Source organism: Neoarius graeffei, chromosome 5 (assembly GCF_027579695.1).
Source record: "Neoarius graeffei isolate fNeoGra1 chromosome 5, fNeoGra1.pri, whole genome shotgun sequence".
In the NCBI taxonomy this organism is placed as follows: Eukaryota; Metazoa; Chordata; class Actinopteri; order Siluriformes; family Ariidae; genus Neoarius; species Neoarius graeffei.
Genome location: NC_083573.1, coordinates 113,216,757 through 113,236,062, shown reverse-complemented (window position 1 = coordinate 113,236,062; position 19,306 = coordinate 113,216,757). Strand labels below are relative to the sequence as shown.

The 19,306-nt window shown below is 46.2% G+C and overlaps 1 protein-coding gene across 1 annotated transcript in view; it reads left to right on the top strand.

Moving 5' to 3' along the window:
• The window catches only part of si:ch211-234p6.5 (uncharacterized), a 99,811-nt gene extending 81,693 nt beyond the window's left edge, over positions 1-18,118 (top strand). Inside the window, exons 14-19 of the mRNA XM_060920874.1 lie at positions 13,359-13,422; positions 13,558-13,604; positions 13,715-13,963; positions 16,608-16,714; positions 17,054-17,112; positions 17,185-18,118. Coding sequence (XP_060776857.1) covers positions 13,359-13,422; positions 13,558-13,604; positions 13,715-13,963; positions 16,608-16,714; positions 17,054-17,112; positions 17,185-18,017 — 1,359 coding nt within the window. The 3' untranslated portion in view covers positions 18,018-18,118. The remainder of the gene's footprint in view (positions 1-13,358; positions 13,423-13,557; positions 13,605-13,714; positions 13,964-16,607; positions 16,715-17,053; positions 17,113-17,184) is intronic.
• The last annotated feature ends 1,188 nt before the right edge of the window (positions 18,119-19,306 follow it).

Sequence of the window (19,306 nt, the reverse complement as noted above, 5' to 3'; positions counted from 1 at the left end):
CTTTCACTGTACAGGAGCACGATGTCAGATGGGTGCTCCTGGCAGTGAACCCCAAGAAAGCTGCCGGCCCAGATGGTGTACCTGGTAAGGTGCTCAGAGTGTGCGCCCACCAGCTCGCCCCTACCTTCACCAGGATCTTTAACCTCTCCCTGGCTCAGGCAGTCATCCCACCCTGCCTAAAATCTGCAACAATAATCCCAGTGCCGAAGAAGTCTCCCGTCACCAGCCTGAATGATTACCGTCCTGTGGCCCTCACCCCGGTAATCATGAAGTGCTTCGAGAGACTAGTTCTTCAGCACATCAAGGACCACCTCCCCCCAGACTTCGACCCCTACCAGTTCGCATATCGCACAAACAGATCCACAGAGGACGCCATTGCCATAGCTCTCCACTCTGCACTAAATCACCTTGAGCAGCAGCAGAGCTATGTCCACATACTCTTTGTGGATTACAGTTCAGCTTTTAATACAATAATTCTGGACATCCTTATTAGAAAACTGAACACTCTCAGCCTCCCCCCTCTCACATGTGCCTGGTTAAAGGACTTTCTTAGTAACCGGCCCCAGACTGTGAGACTTGGTCCCCACTTCTCCTCCACCCGCACGTTGAGCACCGGCTCTCCACAGGGCTGTGTGCTGAGCCCCCTCCTGTACTGCCTCTACACCCACGACTGTAGTCCGACCCACAACAACAACAACCTTATCGTCAAGTTTGCTGATGACACCACAGTGGTCGGACTCATCTCAAAGGGAGACGAGGCAGCCTACAGAGAGGAGGTCCTGAAGTTGGCAGCCTGGTGTTCAGAAAATAACCTCGCTCTGAACACCAAGAAAACCAAAGAGATCATTGTTGACTTCAGGAAGCACAGCACCGACCTAGGCCCCCTCTACATCAACAACGAGTATGTGGAGAGGGTCCACACCTTCCGGTTTCTCGGTGTCCTCATCTCCGCCGACATCTCCTGGTCAGCAAACATTACAGCAGTCATTAAGAAGGCTTAGCAGTGGCTACACTTCCTGAGAGTCCTCAGGAAGTATAACTTAAGCTCCAACCTGCTGCTGACCTTCTACTGCTCATCCATCGAGAGCATTCTGATGTACTGTATTACAGTATGGTACGGCAGCTGCACTGCTGTAGACAGGGAGAGGCTCCAGAGGGTAGTTAAGGCAGCACAGAAGATCATTGGCTGCCCTCTCCCCTCCCTGATGGACATTTACACCTCCCGCTGCCTTAGCAGAGCTAAGAATATTATCAAGGACAGCTCCCACCCTGGCTTTGATCTGTTCGACCTGTTGCCCTCAGGGAGGCGCTACAGGTGCATCAGGGCAAAGACAAATTGATTAAAAAACAGCTTCTTTCCAAAAGCCATAACCGCCCTGAACTCGGATATTCTCTGACTTTATAGTCTATTTATTTTACTATTTTATTATTTTACTAATTTACAATGTGCAGTACTTTATAAGGTGACTCTATATGCAGTACTTTTATAATGTGCAATACCACACTCCATAATGTGAAACACAACACATTCACCTCAGGACTGTGCACCTTACACACAGCACATACACCTCAGGACTGTGCACCTTACACACAGCACATACACCTCAAGTCTGTGCACCTCACCTTACCTTGCAATACTTCATAATGTGTAATATTTTATCTTATAATGTGACTCTCTCATGCAATAATTTATAATGTGACTGTCTCTGTGCAATACTTTATATGTGCAATACCTCACTCCATAATGTGTAACACAACACGTACACCTCAGACTGTGCACCTTACCCCCCTTACACCCCCCCTTTTTTTCCTCCCCCCCTTCCTCTCTCTCTTTCTCTCTACACGCTGTTTGCACTGTTATTGGAGATGCTTTAATCTCATTGTACATGTGTATAGTGACAATAAAGGCATTCTATTCTATTCTATTCTATTCTATTCTATTCAAACAGATAATACCTGAAGTAATTGAACCGCTTCTAAAAATAATAAATTCTTCTCTTAGGATTGGCTATGTACCCAAATCCTTGAAATCCTTTTAATCAGGGGTTATAAAACCCCTGATTAAAAAACCTGACCTTGATCCCTGTCAGCTGTCCAAATATCGGTTAATATCAGAATCAAAATTACTTTATTAATCTCCGGAGGGAAATTCAAATTTGCTATGAAGCTCTTGAATCAGAGAAGAAGTAAACATGTCTAAAAAATAGAAGATAAAAACATCTGAAAAAAGAATAAAATAAAATAAATTTAAACAAGTTCAATAACTTCAAATAAAAGCAAAATTAAGTGATTCTATATACATGATTCCTATATACATATATTGCACCTGAGTTAAGTATACATGGTAAGACAGTGTACCACAGTTATACAGTGGCATTGTACAGCTTGACTGTAACAGGTAGGAATGATTTCCTGTGTCTCTCAGTTGTGCAGCGTGGAAGAAACAGCCATTTACTGAACATGCTCCTGTGGCTGATCAGCTCCTCATGTAGAGGGTAGGAAGGACAGTCTAAGATTGTCTTTCTTTTGGACAGTGCCCTCTTCTCCAACACCACTGTCAGAGAGTCCAGTTCCTCACCTACAACATGACCGGCCTTCCTGATGATCTTATTGAGTCTGTTAGTGTCCTTCACCCTCAAGCTGCTGCCCCAGCAGACAACAGCGTACAGGATGGCACTGGCCACAGACTCATAGAACATCTGCAGCATCGTTCGGCAGATGTTGAAAGACCTCAGCCGTCTCAGAAAATAGAGACGGCTCTGGCCCTTTTTGTATGCTGTTTCCACGTTTTTGGACCAGTCCAGTTTATTATCCAAGTACACCCCCAGGTACTTATATTCCTCCACCACATCCACACTGACCCCTTGGATGTTAACAGGGCTCACCGGAGCCCTGATTCTCTTCAGATCATCCACCAGTCCTTTTGTCTTCATCACATTGAGCTGTAGGTGGTTCTTCCTGCTCCACATGACAAAGTTGTCCACCACCATCCTGCACCCACTCTCATCACCACCAGTAATACGTCCAATCACTGCAGAGTCATCAGAAAATTTCTGGAGGTGGCAGGTCTCTGTGCAGTAGCTGAAATCAGTGGTGTAGAGAGTGAAAAGGAAAGCAGAAAGGACAGTCCCTTGCAGAGCCCTGGTGTTGCTGATCACTCTGTCTGACACACAGCACTGCAAGCGCACGTACTGTGGTCTGCCAGTCAAATAATGCATAATCGATACCAGTGGGGCATCCACCTGCGTCACTGTCAACTTCTCACCCAGCAGAGCCAGCCAGATGGTATCAAAAGCACTGGAGAAATAAAAAAAAAAAAACATGATCCTTACAGTGCTGGCTGGCTTGTCCAGGTGGCCGTAGACTTGTTGATCAGGTAGATGATTGTGTCCTCTACTCCAAGACGGGGCTGGTAGGCGAACTGAAGGGGGTCAAGAAGTGGTTGGACCATAGGCCGGATCTGCTCCAGGATGAGTCTCTCAAGGGTGTTCATGATGTGTGATGTCAATGCCACAGGCTTGTAGTCTTTGAGGTCACTGGGACGCGGCTTCAAACATCAAACATCCCCTTTATCTCCAAGATCCTAGAAAAAGCTGTGGCACAGCAGTGATGCTCATATTTTCACAGGAATAACATCCATGAAATGTATCAGTCAGGATTTAGACCTCATCATAGAACAGAGACAACACTGGTTATAGTAGTAAATGACCTACTGTTGGCGTTTGATCAGGACTGTGTCTCGCTGCTTGTGTTGGTTGATCTTAGTGCAGCATTTGATACCATTGATCATTCCATTCTCCTGGATAGACTAGAAAATGTTGTGGGATTTAAGGAAACGGCCCTCTCCTGACTCAGGTCTTATTTAACTGATCGCTATCAGTATGTTGATGTAAATTGTGATTTTTCTAGACATACTGAGGTAAAGTTTGGTATTCCAGAAGGTTCTGCCTTGGGTCCACTGCTTTTTTCTTTATTTATGTTACCTCTGGGTGATGTTATTCATAAGCATGGTATTTGTTTCCACTGTTATGCTGATGACACACAGTTGTATGTTTCTGCAAAACCTGATGAGAGACACCAGCTTAATAGGATTGAGGAATGTGTAAAGGACATTAGACACTGGATGCTTATTAACTTCCTTCTGCTTAACTCTGACAAGACTGAAGTACTTGTACTCAGACCACATGCAGCTAGAAGTTTTCTGATTACACAGTAACTCTGGATGGCCTTTGTTTCTTCATGTGCAGCAGTAAAAGACCTCGGAGTGATTATTGACCCCAGTCTTTCATTTGAAACTCACATCGATAACATTACCTGGATAGCTTTCTTTCATCTCAGAAATTTTGCTAAGATAAGAAATTTAATGTCACTACATGATGCGGAAAAACTAGTTCATGCTTTCGTTCCCTCCAGGTTGGATTATTGTAATGCCTTACTGTCTGGATGTTCGAATAAATGCATGGACAAGCTCCAGTTAGTTCAAAATGCAGCAGCAAAAATCCTTACTAGAACTAGAAAATTCAATCACATCACCCCTGTCTTATCCACACTGCATTGACTCCCAATCAAATTTTGTACTGTTGATAAAATACTACTATTCACCTTTAAAGCACTGAATGTTCTCATGCCACAGTATCTGAGCGAACTTCTGCTCCTTTATGACCCACCACACCTATTTAGATCAAAAGGTGCAGGCTGTCTGCTGGTACCTTGTATAGTGAAGGCTACATCAGGGGGCAGAGCCTTTTCTTACAAAGCCCCACAGTTATGGAACAGCCTTCCAAGTAGTGTTCGGGAATCAGACACAGTCTCAGCATTTAAGTCTCGGCTGAAAGCATATCTGTTTAGTCAAGCCTTTCGTTAATGGTGCTTATGAGGTAAAGGTGTAGATCTGGAGGGTCCTCAGACATAGATTGTTTTGGTAAACTGGGATGTATGGATGCTGTCAGTTCCCCACTCACTTGCTCACTTGAGTTTGTTGACGGTGTAGTGGCTGGCTGCTTTATGTCCCAGGGCTCCCTCATGCCTGTGTTACCTTCTGGCTCTTTCCTTTGAGTTATGCTGTCATAGTTAGTTTTGCCAGAGTCCCTGCTTGTACTCAGCACAATATGTATACTGTTCCTACTTATTCAGGTGACATCGGGCATACCTAACAACCTGTGTTTTCTCTCTCTTCTCCTCCCCCCAATCTGTCCCTCTGAGTTACATATCAATCCTGGGATCGAGGTGCTGACCTCTTCTGCTCCTCGGACCTGCCTGATCCATCCTGATGCCCTATGTCTGGTTGGAGTCTCATCACATTGCTCCTGTGGAGGACGGCCCCATATGGACAGTTGAAAGTCACACTTGGAAGACACTCTGGACACTTGCAGCAATGCTTTTGTGGCTGAGGACTACAGTTGGCTTGCTAACTTTGGGACTGCGGTTGTCATGAACAGTTTTGCACTCCAGTTTCCATTAATGAAGAGTTATAACATCAATGAAATGGACTTCATGTTAACACTGTTAATGTTATAGTCATGTTGTCTGTTGTTGTCCAGATGAGGATTAGTTCCCTTTTGGGTCTGGTTCCTCTCGAGGTTTCTTCTTCGTGTCATCTGGGGGAGTTTTTCCTTGCCATCACTGCCACGGGCTTGCTCATTGGGGATAGATTAGGGATAAAATTGGCTCATGTCTTGGGTCATTCAGATTCTGTAAAGCTGCTTTGGGACAATGTATATTGTTAAAAACGCTATACAAACAAACTTGACTTGACTTCTGGCCAGGTTTTCACCTGCTTTAGAACTGGTTTGGAGCATCTGATGAGCAGTCTGTATGCTGAAAATAGCATAACAGAGATGTGGTTTGAGTAGCCAAGGTGGAGGTGGGGCTCTGCCTGGTATGCACTGAGAATGTTAGTGTAAACAAGATCCAGCATATTTGCCCCTCTCGTTGCAAAGTCCACATACTGATAGAAATTAGGGAGCACTGACTTGAGATTCACATGATTAAAATCTCAGGTGACAATAAACAGTCCATCAGGGTGTGTATTCTGCAGTTTGCTGATAGCACCGTACAGTATACAGAGCGTTTCCTTAGTGTGGGAGCATGGGCGTGGTCAAGTGTCAGTCTGTGACCGGAGGGCGGAGTCAGGGAAGGTAAGTGGCAGAATCACTGCACCTGATGTAAATTAATATGTTTGTGTGTCTTCCCCAGTGACCGCGCCCTATATAAGGAGAGAGAGTGAGAGAAGAGGGAGCTCTCTCCCCAACCAGACAACTTGTGTGTGTGCGTGTGTGTGTGGCTGGGAGAGTAAAATTTCCACTGAAAAGTGAAAATAAAAGAGTTTTGTGAATTCAGTTCTGGCCTGCCGTCCTTCTGTGCTCCACCCACCCATACGAACTGCCACAGTGGTGCCGAAACCCGGGACTTGGAGCGCAGAAGCAGAACAGCCCCATGGAGTCCTCCCCTTTCACTGACCTGGTCCACGCCCTTGCCACGGCCCAGCAAAGCCAGCACCAAGCTCTAGTCGCCCTCCGGAAGGAGCAGGAACAAGGGTTCGAGGCCCTGGTGTTGGCTCAGCAGGAAGATCGACAGGCATTCCGGCACCTCCTCGCGTCAGCGGGGTCCACTAACTCCACCGCTGTGGGCCCTTCCCCCTCACCCTAACGAAGATGGGCCCACAGGACGACCCCGAGGCCTTTCTCATGCTCTTTGAGCAGGTAGCATAGACCTCGGGGTGGCCGGTGGAACAGCGCGTGGCGCGCCTCCTCCCCCTGCTAACAGGAGAGGTGCAGCTGGCCGTGCTACAGCTCCATGCTGACCGCTGGCTGGCCTACGAGGACCTTCACCAGGCCATCCTCCAGTGTGTGGGGCGCACCCCCGAGCAACAACGACAGCGCTTCCGCGCTTTGCGCTTGGAGGAAGTCGGCCGGCCATTCGCATTTGGCCAGCAACTCCAGGATGCCTGCTGGCGGTGGTTGAGGGCCAACAACCGCGACGCCGAGGGAATCATCGACCAGGTGGTACTGGAGCAGTTCATCGCGCGCTTACCAGCAGGAACCGCAGAGTGGGTCCAGTGCCACCGCCCGGCGTCGCTGAATCAGGCAATTGAGCTGGCGGAGGACCATTTGGCGGCTGTCCCGATGGCAAGACAGCAGACAACTTCTCTCCTCTCCTCTCTCTCTTTCTCTCCCCCTCCTCCTGTGTCTCATCCTCGCCCTGTTCCCCCACCATGGAGGTGGGGGCTGGCACCACCCCAGCCAGCCTGCCACACCCGCAGTGCCCTCCCATTTCTCCCTTCTGTGTCTGTCTCCCCCCCCTCAGGTGAGTGAGCCCCAGAGCACTAGTGCTGAGAGGAAGCCCGGGCCGGTTTGCTGGTGCTGCGGGGAGCCGGGCCACCTCCAACAGCAGTGCTCGGTAATGGAGGTGGGTGCGGTGGTTCTGATCCCCGATGCGCCAAGAGCCGCCCTCGATCGGGCTGGAGCGTATCGCATACCGGTGAGTGTCCAAGGGGATACATATCAGGCGTTGGTGGATTCTGGTTGTAATCAGACCTCAATCCACCAAGACGAGGCATTGGGGGAAGCACAATTGGTGAAGGTGTTGTGTGTGCATGGGGATGTTCACAACTACCCTCTAGTGTCGGTCCACATTCTTTTTTGAGGGGAAAAATTTATAGTAAAGGCGGCAGTTAATCCTCGCCTTACCTACTATATAATTTTGGGGACTGATTGGCCGGGATTTGGGGAATTAAAGAGTCATCTAGTGAAGAGTGGGTCCTGCTGTAGGTTAACAGGGGGAGGTCCTGGTGTCATGTTGGCGGGACCAGCTGTCACAGAGCCGTCTCCGTCATCTCCGCATCAGAGGGAGGAGCCGCTGGCTCCTCCTCTCTCTATTGGGGAATCCCTCATGGATTTTCCATAAGAGCAGTCGCGAGACGAGACTCTGCAGCATGCATTTGACCAAGTGAGAGTCATCGATGATCAAACGCTCCAGCCAAATGCCACCCCGTCCTTCCCCTACTTCGCAATTATGAAGGATAGATTATACTGAGTGACGCAGGACACTCAGGCCAAGTTTACATTAGACCGTATCTGTCTCGTTTTCTTCGCGGATGCACTGTCCATTTACATTAAAACGCCTGGAAATGCCGGGAAACGGGAATCCGCCAGGGTCCACGTATTCAATCTAGATCGTGTCTGGTCCAGTGCTGTGTAAACATTGAGAATACATGGATACGCGGATATGCTGTGCTGAGCTCTAGCTGGCATTGTCATTGGACAACGTCACTGTGACATCCACCTTCCTGATTCGCTGGCGTTGGTCATGTGACGCGACTGCTGAAAAATGGCGCGGACTTCCGCCTTGTATCACCTTTCATTAAAGAGTATAAAAGTATGAAAATACTGCAAATACTGATGCAAATACTGCCCATTGTGTAGTTATGATTGTCTTTAGGCTTGCCATCCTTCCACTTGCAAGTGGTAAGTGATATGCACTAGGATCACACACACAGCGGCTCAGTCCCGAATCACTGCTCGTGTGCTTCACTCGCGCGCTCTGTGAGCTGCGCAGGGCCAGAGTGCGCACCCTCCAGAGGGCACTTGCTGTTCAGGGCGGAGTAATTTGGAGCGCAGGATGCCTGCGGAGCCGAGCATATCCGTGTATTGGCGTTGCTGTGTGCACGCTAATTGTTTTAAAAACGTTAATCTGATGATCTGCTGATACGGTCTAATGTAAACCCCACCTCAGACTAAAGAGCGAGTCACACAGCTTTTGATTCCAAAGAGCCGCCGGGAATTGGTATTCCAGGTGGCTCACTTTAATCCCATGGCTGGACACTTAGGGCAGGATAAAACACTAGCCCGAATAATGGCCCGGTTCTATTGGCCAGGGATTCGCGGCGATGTCCGTAGGTGGTGTACGGCGTGCCGCGAATGCCAGTTAGTAAATCCAGCGGCCATTCCAAAAGCGCCTTTGCGCCCTCTACCATTAATTGAGACCCCGTTTGAAAGAATTGGGATGGATCTCGTCGGGCCATTAGATCGGTCGACACGAGGGTACCACTTTATTTTAGTTCTGGTGGACTATACAACACGATACCCAGAAATGGTGCCTCTTCGCAATATCTCAGCATGCAGTATTGCGGAAGTGCTCTTCCACATCATCTCTCGAGTTGGAATCCCGAAAGAGATTCTGACTGACCAAGGCACCTCGTTTATGTCACATACACTGAACGAACTGTATGGGTTGTTGGGTATTAAGCCGATCCACACCAGCGTGCATCACCCACAAACGGACGGTTTAGTTGAACGGTTCAATCGCACCCTCAAGAATATAATTAAAAAATTCATAAGTGAGGAGGCACATAATTGGGATAAATGGCTCGAACCCTTGTTATTTGCAGTGCGAGAGGTCCCCCAAGCCTCCACGGGGTTCTCCCCGTTTCAATTGTTATATGGGCATAAGCCGCGCGGTATTCTAGATGTGCTGCAGGAAAATTGGGAGGAGGGACCTTCACCAAGTAAAAATGAAATCCAATACGTTATTGACCTGTGTGCAAAACTCCACACACACACCTAACCCAGGAGAATTTGCGGCAGGCCCAAGAACGACAAACCTGCCTGTACGACAAGGGTACGCGCCTTAGGGAGTTCGCACCGGGAGATAAAGTACTCATACTGTTGCCCACATCAAGCTCCAAATTGGTCACCAAGTGGCAAGGACCCTTTGAGGTCACACGGCAAGTCGGGGATGTTGACTATGAGGTGAGGTGAATGGACGGGGTGAGGCGCTACAGATTTACCACCTCAATCTTCTCAAACTCTGGAATGAGGAGGTCCCCATGGCATTGGTTTCGGTGGTTCTGGAGAAGGTGGAGCTGGGGCCAGAGGTTCAAAAGGGAACATTGGCATCACGTACCTCTCCAGTCCCCTGTGGAGACCACCTCTCCCCGACCCAACTCACGGAGGTTGCCCAGTTGCAGACCAAGTTTTTGGACGTGTTCTGGCCCCTGCCCGGCCGCACCAACCTCATAGAGCACCACGTTGAGACGCCCCCAGGGGTGGTAGTGCATAGCCGCCCTTACAGGCTACCCGAACACAAGAAAAAAGTGGTTCAGGAAGAACTCGAGGCCATGCTCGAAATAGGCATTGTTGAGGAGTCCCACAGTGACTGGAGCAGCCTGGTGGTCTTGGTACCCAAGGCAGACGGGTCGGTCCGGTTCTGTGTAGATTATAGAAAAGTCAACATGGTGTCTAAATTCGACACGTACCCAATGCCTCGTATTGATGACTTGCTGGATCGACTAGGCACGGCTCGCTTTTACTCGACACTGGATTTGACAAAGGGTTATTGGCAGATCCCCTTGACTCCATTATCCCGAGAAAAAATGGCCTTTTCCACACCGTTCGGCTTACACCAGTTTGTCACACTTCATTTTTGGCTGTTCGGGGCACCTGCTACGATTCAGTGGCTGATGGATAGGGTCCTCCATTCCCACGCCACCTATGCGGCCGCATACCTCGATGACATCATTATTTATAGTAATGACTGGCCGAGGCACCTCCAACATCTGAGGGCCATCCTTAGGTCGCTGAGGCGAGCGGGTCTCACGGCCAACCTGAAAAAGTGTGTGATTGGGTGGGTGGAAGTATGGTATCTGGGCTTCCACTTGGGCAATGGGCAGGTGCATCCCCAAATTAACAAGACAGCAGCAATTGTGGCCTGCCCGAGGCCCAAGACCAAAAAGGGGGTGAGACAGTTCCTGGGGCTGGCTGGCTATTATCGTAGGTTTATACCTAATTATTCGGACGTCACCAGCCAGCTGACTGATCTGACTAAAAAGGGGGCACCAGATCCGGTCCAGTGGATGGAGCAATGCCAGTGGGCTTTTTCTGAGGTAAAGGCTGCACTGTGTGGGGGGCCACGTTTACATTCCCCTGACTTTTCTCTCCCCTTTATGTTACAGACGGATGCGTTGGACAGAGTGCTGGGGGCTGTTCTGTCCCAGGAGGTGGAGGGGGAGGATCACCCAGTGCTGTATATCAGTAGAAAGCTGTTGGTGCGTGAGGGGCGCTACAGCACCATTGAAAAGGAGTGCCTAGAATCAAGTGGGCAGTCCTCGTCCTCTGTTACTACCTGCTGGGATGCCCTTTCACCCTCTGTTCGGACCACGCGCCCCTCCAGTGGCTCCACCACATGAAGGATGCCAACACATGGATCACCCGTTGGTATCTGGCACTCCAACCCTTTAACTTCAAGGTGATCCACAGGCCGGGCGCAGATGGTCGTGGCGGACTTCCTCTCCCATCGGGGGGGGAGGAAGTCAGCTGCAGCCCGGACAGCCGCCCGGCCTGAGTTGGGTGGTGGGGGTCTGTGGCAGCGGGGGCGTGGTCAAGTGTCAGTCTGTGACCGGAGGGCGAAGTCAGGGAAGGTAAGTGGCAGAATCACTGCACCTGATGTTAATTAATTTGTTTGTGTGTCTTCCCCAGTGACCGCGCCCTATTTAAGGAGAGAGAGCGAGAGCAGAGGGAGCTCTCTCCCCAACCATACGACTTGTGTGTGTGCGTGCGTGTGTGGCTGGGAGAGTAAAATTTCCACTGAAAAGTGAAAATATAAGAGTTTTGTGAACTCAGTTCTGACCTGCCGTCCTTCTGTGCTCCACCCACTCATACGAACTGCCACACTTAGCATTAGCAACAGGGAGAATGTAAACTTCAGTTATGAATGCAGAAGTGAATTCCCATGGTAAATAAAAAGGTCTACATTTAACAGTCATAAACTCCACTAGCGATGAGCTGAACCATCAGCACCAGAGCCCTCCAAGGCTGCATCCACTCTCCTCTACTTTTATCCCTGTACACTCACAGCTGCACCTCCAGTCATCAGTCTGTCAAGCTCATGAAGTTCAGAGATGACACCACCCTCATTGGAATCATCTCTGAGATTGACCATCTTGTAACCTGGTGCAGGCAGAACAACTTGGTGCTCAATGCTCTAAAGACAGTGGAGATTATTTGTAGACTTCATTTGGAGCTCTGCCACACCCTCCCCCATCACCCTGTTTGACTCCCCAGTAACCTCTGTGGAGTCTTTCTGCTTCCTCACTGCACTGCGCCACCATCACACATAACCTCAAGTGGGCAATGAACATCAGCTCTCTCACCAAGAAAGCACAGCAGAGGATGTACTTCCTGAAGCATTTGCAAAAGTTCAGCCTGCCAAAGACAGTGATGGTGCATTTTTTTTACACCACCATCATTGAATCCATCCTCACATGCTCCATCACCATCTGGGGGAAACCATTAGCTAATGGTTAGAGAAGCAGATTTGGGACCAAAAGGTCACTGGTTTGATTCCCTGGATGAGCAGGAATGGCTGTAATGCCCTTGAGCAAGCTCTCCAGTCTCCCCTGGGTATGTTGTACATCACTCTAGTACATCAGCTAAATGCCATTAATGTAATGGTATACTGCTATTCTTTTTTGTTCATCATGATCCACATATTTTATTTGGCATCGGTTATTACACCAGATGCCCTTCCTGATGTAACCCTCCCTAACCTATCTGGGCTTGGGACCAGCACTAAGTATGCACTTTTTAGGGTTAGGAAACTGGGGCACCCCAATGAAACCCATGTAGAAAGATTTCTCCGCAGATATGGGGAGAACATGCAAACTCTGCACAGAAAGGCCCCCCATTGGCCATGAGGTGTCAAACCCAGAACTTTCTTTTTGTGAGGCGACAGTGGTAACCACTACACTACTGTGCTGCCCCTAGTATGCTGCTCCTGCTGCCACTGCCAGAGATAAAGGCAGACTACAGCATATCATTCACTCTGCTGAGAAGGTCATCAGCTGCAATCTTCCATCTCTCCAGGACCCTGCGGAGGGCAGAAAGGATTGTGGCCAAGCCCTCCCACCCTGGCCACAAACTTTTTGAGACACTCCCCTCTGGCAGAAGGTTGTGATCCATCAGGACCAAAAACTCACACCACAAGGTCAGCTTTTCCCCCACTGCAGTTGGCCTCATCAACAAGGTCAGAAACCCCACTGACTCTGAACTCACACACACTGCCAGTGCATCACATTAATGCACTTCCCCTTTTGGATTGCTGTTTGCATTCATACTCTTTAAATATGTTTCTTTCTTTTCTAAGTGTATTTTCTAGATTTCTTCATATTTTTATGTTACTTTATATTTCTACTTTTGTCTCTTGACTTAAACTTTATCTCAATTGTCATGCACCAAATACCAAAGCAAATTTCTTGTGAGAATGTACTTGCCAATAAATTTTATTATTATTATTATTATTATTATTATTATTGTTGTTGTTGTTGTTATTAAATTGTTCTGCATTCTTTTTCTCACACACAGCTGGTGTACAACCCTGCGACAATGAACACACACTCTTCTACACATACCAACACACACACAGCAGGTAAACACACTCCTCTATGTAAAAAGGCTATAAATATATAATTTACAGTTCTCTCTCTCTCTCTCTCTCTCTCTCTCACACACATACACACACACAAACACAGTGTCTTTTTTAAAACTTTCCTCTGTTTTGCAGAATCACATTCTTTGTGTTTAGGGGAGGAGTCTGATCATTCTAAACAGGTATAAGTTTAACCACACACAACTAGAATTCAGGATTTCAAATCATTATTAATGCAAATCTATAGATGATTGTTATATGATGAAAATGTGTTTCTGTGTGTTGCTGTCAGATGCTCTGGAGGTTGGAACAGAAAAAAATGCAAAATAAGAGGAACCGAAGTCCAGACAATCAGATGAGCATATCTGATAAACCCCACCCACTTACTGAGTCCACTCCTGTGTGTGTGATGTGTGTAATGAAGGCAGAGCTTCCTTCAGCTCTCACTGCACAGAGAGTGTGTGTGAAGGAATCATACCCTGAGGAGGACAAAATAAACACACTGAGTTATAAACAAGAAGATCAGCATGATACCAATAATGTACACACACACACACACACACTTACAGATTATACACACACAGTTAAGTGTGCAGTGAGGATTTAATACTGAATTTATCTTTAAACATGTACATGTTTCTTGTGTGATATTGGCTCGAGTGAAAAGCAGTATTACTGTATGGCTAATTTCATCGAACCAGTCCCAATGGTTGTGCTTTTGCAGGCCAACAGTGTTCTTGGTGCTAACATAGAGTGCATCATGGAGATTCTTCCATGTTTGGTCAAGGGATTGGTTTTCAATGCAGGTATTTGGGCAGATTATTACAGATTGATTTTTGCAACTGCTGTGCTATAACTGGGTCTTTCATTCGACTGATATTAAGTTGTTTTGGCAAGTTACTTTTTGGCTTTTGCGCAGATATGTTAAAACACAATTTCAAGTGGGCACATACCATTTTATGGTCTGTCCAACTGTCAGCACTGCAACAAACTCTTGAATCAATGACATCACCCTTGTAGTGTTGTCTCACGATGATGTAGTCAATGAGGTGCCATCTTTTTGATCTTGGGTGTTGCTATGTTCCTTTATGGATGTTCACATGGGGAAAAAGTGTGTTGGTAATGCAGAGGCCAAAACAAGTTCACAGTTCAAGCAGCAGTGTACCCTGTTTGTTCACGTCCCCAAGACCATTGTAGCCAATCACGTTTGGCCAGGCTTCCATGTCAGTTTCTACTCTGGCATTAAAGTCACCAAGCAGGAAAACTCTATCTAGTCTTGGAATTGCTGCTAATACCTCTGACAGCTGATCATAAAAAAGAGCTTTCCCATTGGACAGTCTTTTGTAGGTTGGAGCATATATGCTGATTACTGTGGCCGTGAAGTTGTCTAGCTTGATTCGCATGCTCATCACCCTAGAACTGGTCCCCTTCCAGCTGATCACAAAGGGGTGGATGGCAAGACCTTCAAGCTTTGTCTGTTGGAGGGTCTACCAAAATAGAGGAAGGTGTAATCATCTTCAACAAATTCGCCTTCACCTGGAATCCAACATTTGCTGAGACAGGCAATGTCGATGTTAAAGCATTTGAGCTCTGAAGCCACTAATGCTGAAGCCTGGCACTTAGATGTTATGTCAGATAGAGTCCAGACATTCCAACAAGCTACTTTAACTTCTTTCAGATCTTTGCAAGTAGATCTGGGCTGATCAGAACCATGGGGTCCATGAGGCTTTACCCAGGGTCTGTCATGCCTGCTGTTTTGCTGCCCAGATTTACAATGCAGGTGTAGTTGCTTATTTGATGTTTTGGGGTCTGTAGTGGGTAAAGGTTTCCACAACAAGTGGTTGCTCGCCCCAGGCAGTGGGCAAGCAGGCTGCCCTTTTTTGTGCTTGCATTCCTTGATGAATAAATTATGGAGTGGAAACACAAAGTAACACATATCACCACATCTTGTTCAAAGAGACTGATTGTTGAAGGACCAGTGGGCTGACCCAAGCAGGGATTGACCCTGATATTTTTCAGAGTTTCCTCCCCTAGATCCGCCATGCTCTGCAAAACCAGGGGCGCCAACATGGAGGCACAGCAGATGGTCTTCGCTGTGTGAGAGGCTAGATGGTGGGCCATGAGATTAGGTTGGCCTATTTTGTGCTTCACACAACCCTGGATATGGGGAGACCAGTCTGGGATGCCTAGATGTTAAATGAGCAACCAGAAAGTGCTACTCCTCCAGTGATCTTTGCCCCTATATCAACACTTAATGATTTACTATTTTGTCCAGAGAGGGGACTAAACAGGTGGCACGGTGGTGTAGTGGTTAGCGCTGTCACCTCACAGCAAGAAGGTCCTGGGTTCGAGCCCCGGAGCCGGCGAGGGCCTTTCTGTGCGGAGTTTGCATGTTCTCCCCGTGTCCGCGTGGGTTTCCTCCGGGTGCTCCGGTTTCCCCCACAGTCCAAAGACATGCAGGTTAGGTTAACTGGTGACTCTAAATTGACCATAGGTGTGAGTGTGAATGGTTGTCTGTGTCTATGTGTCAGCCCTGTGATGACCTGGCGACTTGTCCAGGGTGTACCCCGCCTTTCGCCCGTAGTCAGCTGGGATAGGCTCCAGCTTGCCTGCGACCCTGTAGAACAGGATAAAGCGGCTAGAGATAATGAGATGAGAATGAGGGGACTAAACAAACTGTGGACTGCAAATGGTTAATTGGATAAAAAAAAAATCAACACATAGAAAAAACACAAATCAACCAGTCTACACAAATAAATAATAAACTCTGTAAATAAAATGTTATTCATTAATTCTTCTCATGTCTAAGTTGTCTGTATTCAGTTATTATGGAGCAGCATTATCTGATATGAAGTGTAACTGAAAGAGATTTGCACATTTAGATGCAATTCTCTACATATTCACAGGGTGTCACTAATTCCTGCTGTTTCTGAAATATTACAGATGGCTCTACACATGGGTCAAAGCTATTATAAATATACATTCATTTTCCTGCCAGCATTTCTTTATAAATCACACTTTCTGAGTGGGAAGTTGAGTATGCACATTTCTGACCCACTTTAATGAGTACACAATGTTTACAACTGAGGCCCTTGGTGAGCTGCATGACTGAACTCAAAACACCACCTAGTGGATAACAAAGGAACAATAAATACATTTATTGTGTGTCTGTGTGTGTTTTACAGGTTGATGTCTCTGTTGTAAACAGAGAAGCTGATTTAGTCATGACATCTGAACAAAGACACACAAAGCACAAACAAGTGGAACGCATCAGAGAGCGAGTACCAAAGAGGTACCTGCCTGAGATTTCTCCTTCAACAAGAGACAATAACTTCACCAAATCTTCAACATCACTCATTTTAACTCACAAATGTTGCTCTGATTTGTACCACTTTGTCATAGTATTATGACTTTTCTCTCAAAATGTGACTATTTTCTTTTAATATCAGATATTCAACTTTTGCTCAATGTATTATGACTTTTTTCTGCGAAATGTTGTATTTTTTAAACCTGTGGCCCTAAAACATCATCGTATACACCAGGCTACAGATAATCATGAATAATAAGAACTGAATGAGGAAACATGGCTCATTTCCTTTCATCCATCTCTCTCTCTCTCTCTCTCTCTCAGTGCTTTGAGACGGAGTGACTCTGCTCATCCTTTGAAATTCATTGATATCAGAGGATCTGGTAATTATTGTAAATCTAAGTGTGTGTGTTGTGTTTTACATATATCTTTAATGAGTTTTATCTGTATAATAGGTCAAAGGTCTACAGACTCCCGACACACTGATAGAGTTTGTGTCCATGACAATATGTGGATGATTGAGAGTGATGTACCTGAAGCACCACCCTCACTCAGTGACATAAAGCCTTCATCAACAAATCACATTTCAACACTCACGATAAACAACCTTGTGACTGAGGAAACAGATCAGAGTGGGAACTGCTCCACTTCTACCAATCAGAGGGCAGAATGGTTTCTCTCCACCAACCACTGGCAGGAGTTCATTCCCCTCAACATTCAGGAAGAGGAGCTTTCACCAATCAATCAGCATTCAGACACATCAACCAATCAGGATTCAGAGATGTCATCCAATCAAACTCACTTTAGAGGAAAGTTGAACATGACTACATCATTAGTTGCCATGAAAACGCTTAATCAAAACAATCCTACACCCTCAGACCCTCTCTCCCATCAACCAACAGGGACTTCCTCTGACAGTCACATGACACATTCTAACCACTTAGGAAGGGAGCTATGCACTGATGAGGAAATTCCATATAAAGCTCCAAAATCAGTCACTGTGGATGATAGGAGTGTAGTAGGTGGAGCCAAAGTCCAACAATCAAACCTTTCCACCATTCACAATGCTGATTCTCATCTGTCTCTCAATAAGCAAGCATCATTAGAAGTTGGGGGCAGTGACAGTGGAGTCATGAGAGAAGAAGCAGCAAAAGAAACAGGAAGTGATATCGTGATCAGTTCTAAAACTAAACAGCCAATTTACAGTTGTTGGAGTAAGAACTCAGTAACCAATCCCAGTGATTCCTTTTGCAAACCGCGGGTTACCGTGGTGAGCACCAGCTTATAGGGAGAGATAATTACATAATCTCATCTCATTATCTCTAGCCGCTTTATCCTTCTACAGGGTCGCAGGCAAGCTGGAGCCTATCCCAGCTGACTACGGGCGAAAGGCGGGGTACACCCTGGACAAGTCGCCAGGTCATCACAGGGCTGACACATAGACACAGACAACCATTCACACTCACATTCACACCTACGGTCAATTTAGAGTCACCAGTTAACCTAACCTGCATGTCTTTGGACTGTGGGGGAAACCGGAGCACCCGGAGGAAACCCACGTGGACAAGGGGAGAACATGCAAACTCCACACAGAAAGGCCCTCGCCGGCCACGGGGCTCGAACCCAGGACCTTCTTGCTGTGAGGCGACAGTGCTAACCACTACACCACCGTGTCGCCCCTAATTACATAATTATAATTATAATAATGTTTGCTTTAAGAGTTTGTACTCACATTTGGTTTTATATTTTTTACTTTCAAATATGACATATAACTGCTGATATAAGTTTGTGTAAATATGAAAAAACTCAATCTGCTTTCCCCTTGAGACAAAAAGCCGATCTTTCTATTCTTTTTAATATTCTGTGTTTATTTTAAAATGTATTTTATTTTATTGATTTTAACTTATGTTGATATTAGTGTGCTTTTCTTTAATAGTGTTAAACAGAGGAAGAACGGTGGCCATGTTGACTCATTTATTTTCTCACAGCTGAGAATGCTTCACTAATGAACACAATTATGTTTAGTCTTTTATTTCTATCAGCATATCAGCTGATACAACACATATATTGTATTTATGATCAACTTTGCTAACATGCTTTAATTTTAAATGTAACTCCATTTATTTTCACTTCCTGAAAGTGAAATGTAACTGCTGTTTTATTGTTTGTACATTTTAGTTGTCTGACAACTGAAAAAAATTGAGCCATTCAGCTACGAATCCCTCTAGACATGCATTTAAGACCTCAATCACACACAAGCAATGGTGGATAAAAATGTTATACAAGTTACAATTGCTCATTATGAGCGCATGTTTCAGCTTTTCAGAACTGAAAGTGATTGAGTTGATGAGTTTGATTCTAATGTGTGCTTTTCATGTATAAAAGTAAATCACAAATATCATTCATCTTTGTTTACTAACCCCATTTCCAGAAAAGTTGGGATATTTTCCAAAATGCAATAAAAACAATAATCTGTGATTTATTAATTCACATGGACCTTTATTTAACTGACAAAAATACAAAGAAAAGATTTTCAATAGTTTTACTGACCAATTTAATTGTATTTTGTAAATATAA